This window comes from Anabrus simplex, chromosome 13 (assembly GCF_040414725.1).
Source record: "Anabrus simplex isolate iqAnaSimp1 chromosome 13, ASM4041472v1, whole genome shotgun sequence".
NCBI classification, from domain to species: Eukaryota; Metazoa; Arthropoda; class Insecta; order Orthoptera; family Tettigoniidae; genus Anabrus; species Anabrus simplex.
The window spans coordinates 8,944,916-8,953,567 of record NC_090277.1 but is presented as its reverse complement, the minus strand read 5'-3'; the positions used below and the strand labels follow the sequence as shown (position 1 = coordinate 8,953,567).

Below are 8,652 nucleotides of genomic sequence, written 5' to 3'. Positions count from 1 at the left end.
CTGGAAAATTTATAATGTCCAATAACGGACCATTCATATTGGTGTGATAAACTGGTGGTGTAGTTGTCACTGGAATTTCATGAAGTTTGCTGCTACTTGATCCTGATCATTGCAGATGGGATTTAAAGACTAAAATTCACATTCCTATGGTTTTATATCAGTGTAAATCTGTATATCCTATGGGTGGAAACATATTTTCAGTGTTGTAAAACTGGATGTCATATGATTATGATCACAATAAAATGGTCATGTAAAACTTAAAGTTTCTTGCTTATTCATTGGATTATGACATAGACAACAATAATTATCATTATGATGATAGTAATATTATTTACCTTTGTTCAGTGCAGAGTCATTGGAAGCAATTTACAACCACGGCTCCTTCCATCTACTTCATTTGCTGTGTAAAATGGACCAGGAAGCAGAGATCAAGGAGGAACCAGTCTGGCTTGAAGATACTGAAAATGCTTCACTTGTAAGTGTCATTCCATATAACTTTATTGTGATTAAAATGTAATCCTTATTATCAAATAAGTTTGAGAGATTACTGTCAGTATAGCAAATCTAAAAGCAAACACGCTTATGAAGTTTTAGGTTCAGTGAAAGATTCTGGATAAGAAGTGAGAGTTTTTAATTATTAGACTTTGCTCCGTCAGTTGCTACACTAATCTTATCCCATTGTAATTTTCTGCGTGTGTGACTTGCAGTTCATTGGCACTTATTCTCGAAAAGTAAATTTTCAATTAGAGTAGTTCAGAGGGTATAGCAAAGGCATGCTAATTTCATGTTGGTGAGTGTGATTGAGGTTTGGTCCAGTGATGTATGAAAATGCTGGAATTTCCCAGCATATATGGCTAGTTATATTGGTATGTAAGTAAATTCTTGCATGCCATCATTCTGGCTCCTAGGTGTCTTTGAAAACCTTACCCGTGGTTAGAGGGGAGTTCAAAAAACAGCTGTGACTTGACAATATTAATCTATTCTAAAGAACTGGGAACAGCTGCTTCAAAGATGTTATATTGTTAAGAGTTGTGAAAAACTGTGCAAGCTGGCCATGCGGTTAGGAGTGCACAGCTGTGAGCTGGCATCTGGGAGATAGTGGGTTGGAACCCCTCTGTTGGCAGCCCTGAAGATGGTTTTCCATGGTTTCCCATTTTCGGACCAGGCAAATGCTGGGGCTGTACCTTAATTAAGGCCACGGCCACTTCCTTCCCATTTCTAGGTCTTTTCTGTCCCATTGTCACCATAAGACCTATCTGTGTCGGTGTGACGTAAAGCAAAATGGAAAAAAAAAATTGTGAAAAGCTAAACTTCTGCAATTAAATCAGAGTGTTCTTAGAATAAATGACTGCTGGATGGTCCAAGCACTATAGAAAAGAGTGATGTCTAAACATACAAGTGCCCTCTGCTTCAACAACTCCAGGTTGTCAAACTCATACAAATTTTAAACGTATGTTAAGGAATTTTGTGTCAGTGTCGGAGCTGAAATCTTACAACAATCTGCTTTTTTTTCTTCATAAACATGCCAGATTATTCTAAATGATTCCTTACATTTAAAAATCTATACATTATGAAGTCTTTCGCACAAAATAAATTTTGATACATCTACCTTTCATCACATGGCGCACCTGTGGGTGGTAGTCTAGTTAGGTTATTACACGCTGTAGCATTTTGCTGTTGTTGACCATCAGAGCAGTAGTGATGAGGTCCTGGGGGTCAGTCATTGCTACTGAAAATGGTGGGTATTTTCTGACTTTGTAACATGGATTTCATGCTCCTTCTTTTGTGATTTGACTGTTCTCGCACCACTGTGCTTTAACTGGTGTGTGTTGAAACATTGTTAGTATTCATTACATCTTCAGGTGGTGGAGCTATTGGCCCCTTCAGTGACTCCTGAAGGTTACTGTTAGTGAATGTGTTGAGTTTGGGGTTTTGTTTCTTTAAGCATTTTACTGTATCAGAATTACATAGCCAGTTTTTAGATTTAAGGGGAGAGACCCTTCCTTTTATCTGGAGACAGTGGGTTAGATTAGCAGCCTGTTAGGTATTTTTTTACCCAAATCATGAACTGGTTTGAGATCCACTTAACCTGCATGAGGACAAATTGAGAGCTCTCTGATGATCCAAAAATTGAACATATTTTCAAGAAGGCCGAACAGTGGTGGCTTGGGAAAGAAAGGCCAACCATGATTGTAGCAACATGTGAGTTTGTTTGGGGATTATTTCTGCTAGTAACATGGCTAGTCAGTGTCACTGTTTTTGACTGTTGATATTTTTTGGTGTGTAGATTTAGTAGGGAGCAAGGGAATTGGCTGTGCAGTTTGGATCACATATCTGGCAGCATACATTTAAGATATAGTGGGTTTAAACCCGTCTCTCAGCATCCCTGACATTGGTTTTCTTTGGTTTCCCATTTCAGTACCTTAATTAAGTCTGCTGTTGTTTCTTGCCAGCAGTTTTCTTTCCCACTATTGCCATAAGAGACGTCTGTCTTGGAGTGATGTATTACAAATAGTAAAGGAACATTTCAGTAGTCTTGGAAGAGCAATGTGTAATAGCATGTTATGGCTAGGAAAAGAAAGGTCTCATTTTTTTTACAATTCGCTGTGTGTTGCACTGACTAAGATAGTTTGTACAACAACAATAGACAAAGAAAGGGCTAGGAGTGGGAAGGAAATGGCTGTGGACTTAATTAATGTATAGCTTGAATATTTGCCTGGTATAAAAATGAGAAGCCTTGGAAAACTATCTTCATTGCAGCCGACAGTGGGGTTCGAACCTACTATCTCCCTCATGTAAGTTCACAGCTGCATGGCCCTCTGACCATATGGCCAACTTGTTCAGTGAAAAGAAAGTTTTTCCTGTTTGCTTTATGTCGCATCAACACAGATAGGTCTTATGGTGACGATGGGATAGAAAAGGCCTAGCAGAGGGAAGAAAGAGGTCGTTGCCTTAATATATAGCCTGAGCATTTGCCTGGTGTGAAAATGGGAAACCAAGGAAAACCATCTTCAGGGCTACCAACAATAGGGTTCAAACCCACTATCTCCCTAATGCAAGTTCACAACTGCACGGTCCTCTGACTACATGGCCAACTCACCCAGTGAAAAGAAAGTGAAGGGAAACTCATTGCTCATTTCTTTGGTATGCCTCCTTGGAGACACATAGGCCCTCTGTGACAGTTTATTGTAGATCTGTTGAGGGTCCAACTAGACTTTTAGTTGAGGATTTATCATACAGCAGGTGAAATGAAAGAGATATATTTCATGATAAACACCACTTTTTGGTGCAGAGTAAAGATTGGTGGTCTGTATTTATCAGTGATGTTTTCTTCAGGATTATTAGATTAATTATCACTATTTGTGTACAATTTCTGTGACATCACAGTGTTTTTTTAATTTATGATGTAATTGCTCTTCAATAAAAAAGTCTCTGAGCATTGAGATGCTATGCTTTTCTTCTGAACTGCCCCCTTTTCTTTAAGGATCATCTACATGATGGTATAGACATTTTTCGTGAAACATTAGTAAATTTTGAAATGAAATCTAATACTGACAGATAATGAATTATCATTTCATTTGTTGGTGACTAGTTTGGCAGAATTCTGCAAACGACCTGTGCCGTACATATATATATTCTTTTCCACAGGAAAGTTTTGAATTTCTATCAGAAATGATGCCTCTGAAACAAGAAACAAAATTGGAGATAACGGAGCCAGTTCTAACTCAGGAAAAGGCATTTGAGGTAATGTACATAATTTGATAAGCCATTTTCTGATTATAGAAATAGAAGAAAATAGGTGAAGAGATTTCAGTCTGCAACCATTCATTTCAGTGCATGTGAGTTGAAGGTTGTAGGCTTGGTTAACCCTTTCGCACTCAGCGCGCCGATCTATCGGCGCGAGAGGTTATGGCAAAAACGCTCACGGCGCTGATACATCGGTTCTGTCTTATTTACGGATTTTGGTCATTTGTTTAGCTGTTAAATCGTAACAGTTGATCGTGACGGTACATTAAAGCTTTGAATTTGCGTTTAACTCAACAAACATATCCACCAGCCCTACAAAATATTTTTATTTTCGACAAATGAAATCTGTTGACCGTGAATGTTTATGTTGTGGTTATTTGAAGTTGTTATTGCGTGGATCTGTTTTGATTGGCTTATGAATACAACAAGTTGACCTTGCTATGAGTTTTGTTTATAGTTTATTTCGTTTCTTTGGTATATCGTGTGTTCGATGCACTTCGTAAACTACAATTTTACTCCTTTTCATAACTCCGTTGTTGCACATGCTTGCGTCATCTTTTTATACTAATGGCTAGGCCGTATTCAAGGCCGAATGAGGCCGATATCCATGAATTTTCAGATGATTTAGACAGTAATAATGACCTTCTTTTGCCGAAAGTGATTCCCGTTATGTGGGAAGTGACATGGTCGTAACTGCTCACCGTGCATCGGACCGCGAGGCCCTGACATCGATGACCGTTACATGTACACTGAATAACTTTGTGCAGTGCTTCATGAGTGAATTGCAGCACACACATCATATTGATATCAAATTATTCTGAGTTAAATGTTCTTTCATCCACGTCTAAGAGGAAAGAAGGAAGACGCAACAATGTCTAATTTTTCTGTCATTGAAGACAATAATTTATTTTTTAAAAATTATTTTTGAAATTTAATAATTTTTTTGGGCTTAACCAATAACAATACGTCCAAGCTATATTCATTTCTGAAATGCTCATAGTTTCCTGTATTAGTGTGATTAATTTTATTTTAATATGTGTTAAACTCTTTACGTGTTGAATTTTTGTAATTTGCTTTGGAAAATCACAAAAATTGGTCTGAGTGTCTTCGAGCAAACACCTGCATATAGGCTGAGTGCCAAAGGGTTAAGTATAATTTTTACATGATGGTCAGTTTTCATACCTCAATCAATCAATCAATCAATCAATCAATCAATCAATCAATCAATCAATCAATCTATCTCTGCATTTAGGGCAGTCATCAAGGTGGTACATTTTTTATCTGTTGCTTTCCTAGCCTTTTATTAAATGATTTCAAAGAAATTAGAAATTTATTGAACATCTGCCTTGGTCAGTTATTCCAATCCCTAACTCCACTTCTTATAAATGAATATTTGCCCTAGTTGTAGTATTTGTTTTAAGTTGTTCCATGATCTTGCATTAGCTATCATTTGGGAGCTGGTACTAGTGTTACTAATACTTTTGACTGTGTACATATTTTTAACACAGAATTTCTATGATTTGGGATATCTGAAGCCATTTCTTTCCATTTTCAACAGACTAAAGTACCTAAGAGTTATAAATGGATTTCTAACAGTTATTTTTTGTTTTGTTACCATTATTGATACTATGTAGAATAACATGAGAAACGCTTTGAACTGATTTAATAACAGACCTCTTATTTTAAAGCTTTAAGTCTGATGATCCTTTGATAAGTGGTAGTTTTAATAGGGCATTTAGGTTGCCTATATGATATTGTACTTTCTTCAAGTAATATTAAGATCTGTTGGCTACTGAAAGCAAAGCTAGGTTTCATGTGAAAAATAGCATTGTTCTAAGGCTCACTGCTCTGTACCATAAAACAGCTGATCTTGTTCCATGATTCTTTTCAGTGTACATAGTGTGTGACTGCTGGTATAATTTCTATTAGTAGTACATTTCAGGAATTTTTCTCCTGAACTGCACCTTAAACATTAGTAAATTGTGAATTGGACTCAAATACTGACAGGTAATGAATTATAATTGTAATTTTTTGATGATTAAATTGGCAGATATGTAGAGAGAGCATGGCTAGTATATACTCTATTCCACAGGAAGATCTTCAACCTGCATTAGAAATGATACGTCTAAAACAAGAAACCAAATCAGAGTTAACAGAGCCTATTGGACCTTTATGTTTTCTTATATATATAAATGATATATGTAAAGGAGTGGAATCGGAGGTAAGGCTTTTTGCGGATGATGTTATTCTCTATAGAGTGATAAATAAGTTACAAGATTGTGAGCAACTGCAACGTGACCTCGAAAATGTTGTGAGATGGACAGCAGGTAATGGTATGTTGATAAACGGGGTTAAAAGTCAGGTTGTGAGTTTCACAAATAGGAAAAGTCCTCTCAGTTTTAATTACTGCATTGATGGGGTGAAAGTTCCTTTTGGGGATCATTGTAGGGATCTGGGTGTTAATATAAGGAAAGATCTTCATTGGGGTAATCATATAAATGGGATTGTAAATAAAGGGTACAGATCTCTGCACATGGTTATGAGGGTGTTTAGGGGTTGTAGTAAGGATGTAATGGAGAGAGCATATAAGTCTCTGGTAAGACCCCAACTAGATTATGGTTCCAGTGTATGGGACCCTCACCAGGATTACCTGATTCAAGAATTGGAAAAAATCCAAAGAAAAGCAGCTCGATTTGTTCTGGGTGATTTCCGACAAAAGAGTAGCGTTACAAAAATGTTGCAAAGTTTGGGTTGGGAAGAATTGAGAGAAAGAAGAAGAGCTGCTCGACTAAGTGGTATGTATGTCTCAAATATTATTACAATATTATAAGTCCACCTGTTCAATATTGTATTGTATTGAACAGTTTTCTTACCTAATTTTCATAGCTATTTCTAGAAAGTTTCAAGATCTCTCATTATGTATCATGTGCCAGATGGTATAGTTCAAGAAACTACCACTACATATTATGTGGAGCTGGTATTTTTAATATTAATATTGCCTGTATGAACACAATATTGTATTGTATTGAACAGGTGGACTTATAATATTGTAATAATATTTGAGACATACGTCAACTTCAATACGGAACCAAAATGAGAATAGTTAAGTGGTATGATGCGAGCTGTCAGCGGAGAGATGGTGTGGAATGACATTAGTAGACGAATAAGTTTTGAGTGGCGTTTATAAAAGTAAGAAAGATCACAATATGAAGATAAAGTTGGAATTCAAGAGGACAAACTGGGGCAAATATTCATTTATAGGAAGGGGAGTTAGGGATTGGAATAACTTACCAAGGGAGACGTTCAATAAATTTTCAATTTCTTTGAAATCATTTAGGAAAAGGCTAGGAAAGCAACAGATAGAGAATCTGCCACCTGGGCAACTGCCCTAAATGCAGATCAGTATTCATTCATTCAAGCCTAACATAGGAAAACACATTTGAGGTAATGTACACAATTTAATAAGGCATTGTCTGATAATGGAAATTGTAAGGAAACAGCTGAACAGTTTTCAAGGGGGGGCGATCATTCATTTTGGTGCATATGATTTGAAGGTCTTTATAAGACAGACAGTTTTCTTACCTAATTTTCATAGCTATTTCTAGAAAGTTTCAAGATCTCTCATTATGTATCATGTGCCAGATGGTATAGTTCAAGAAACTACCACTACATATTATGTGGAGCTGGTATTTTTAATATTAATATTGCCTGTATGAACACAGTATGTATGTGTTATAATTGTTTTTTTTTTACTCTTATTGATGCTGTGTAGAATAGAGCGAGAAAACTATTGAACTGATATCACTGGAGTTACCCATTATTATAAAGTATTATGTCTGAAGGTCGTCCAAAAAGTAGTTTTTATAGGATTGGTAATTTGCTTATATAATATTCTAATTTTCTTAAAGTAGTTACAAGGTCTTCCACTGAGTACTGTTATGCACAGCTAGGTTTTGTGTGAAAACTTGCATAGCTTTATGGCCCACTGCTCCATAATGTAAAACAGCTGATATAGTTCCGTGATTCTTCTCAATGTATGTAGTATGTTGCTGCTGTTATCATTGCTACTAGCAGTATATTTCAGGAATTCTAACTATGAACTGCACCCTATGATTTTAAAGATGTAGAAGTTTACCTTAAACTTAGGAAAATTTGACATGAACTCAAATAGTAACAGGTAGTGAATTATAATGGTCATTTGTTAGTGTCTAGGTTGACAGGTGTGTGCAGAGAACATGGCTAATATATACTCTGTTCCACAGGAAAATTTTGAACAGCTGTCAGAAATGATATTTCTGAAAGAAGAGCCCAAATCAGAGTTAACAGAGCGAGGGTCAACACAGGAAAACACATTTGGGGTAATGTACATAATGGATAAGCAACGAGCTAGAAAGAGGACTATAGAGTGGCTAACATGGCTGCTACAGCGCTCTGGGTGGTGCCAAGGCGAAATAGCGACTCCATAGTTTAAGCGCCATTCTTCCGCTTACGATGCGTTACTTTTAATAGATTAGATCGAATAAATTATGCTCTCTGTGTGTGTGGCAAGCTAATGCATAAATTGTAGAAAAAACACGAAGAATGTAATCATATTTCAAATAAGATGTTTTTTACTAAAGTACACAGTTATGGGCGATTAGCAGAATTACGTTGCCTGTGTAGCACAATCCAGCACGTGTAGGGTAGGCCTACTTTTATTTTCTTGTAGGAACTGACCAGACAGCCAGACACGATAAACTGTATCCTGCCTGGCTGAGTGGCTCAGACGGTAGAGCGCTGGATTTCTGAGCTTAAGTTGGCATATTTGGTATTTGAAGGTGCTCAGATACGTCACCCTTCTATCAGTAGATTTACTGGCACGTAAGGGAACTCCGGCGGGACATACGTCTGCCACTTCAGCTTCTC

General features: G+C 36.8%; 1 protein-coding gene across 1 annotated transcript in view; it reads left to right on the top strand.

The window, feature by feature from the left end:
* Positions 1 to 367: 367 nt before the first annotated feature.
* The window catches only part of LOC136884824 (zinc finger protein 32-like), a 74,629-nt gene continuing 66,344 nt past the window's right edge, over positions 368 to 8,652 (top strand). Inside the window, exons 1-2 of the mRNA XM_068230163.1 lie at positions 368 to 475; positions 3,649 to 3,744. Of these exons, the coding sequence (XP_068086264.1) occupies positions 410 to 475; positions 3,649 to 3,744 (162 nt within the window). The 5' untranslated portion in view covers positions 368 to 409. The remainder of the gene's footprint in view (positions 476 to 3,648; positions 3,745 to 8,652) is intronic.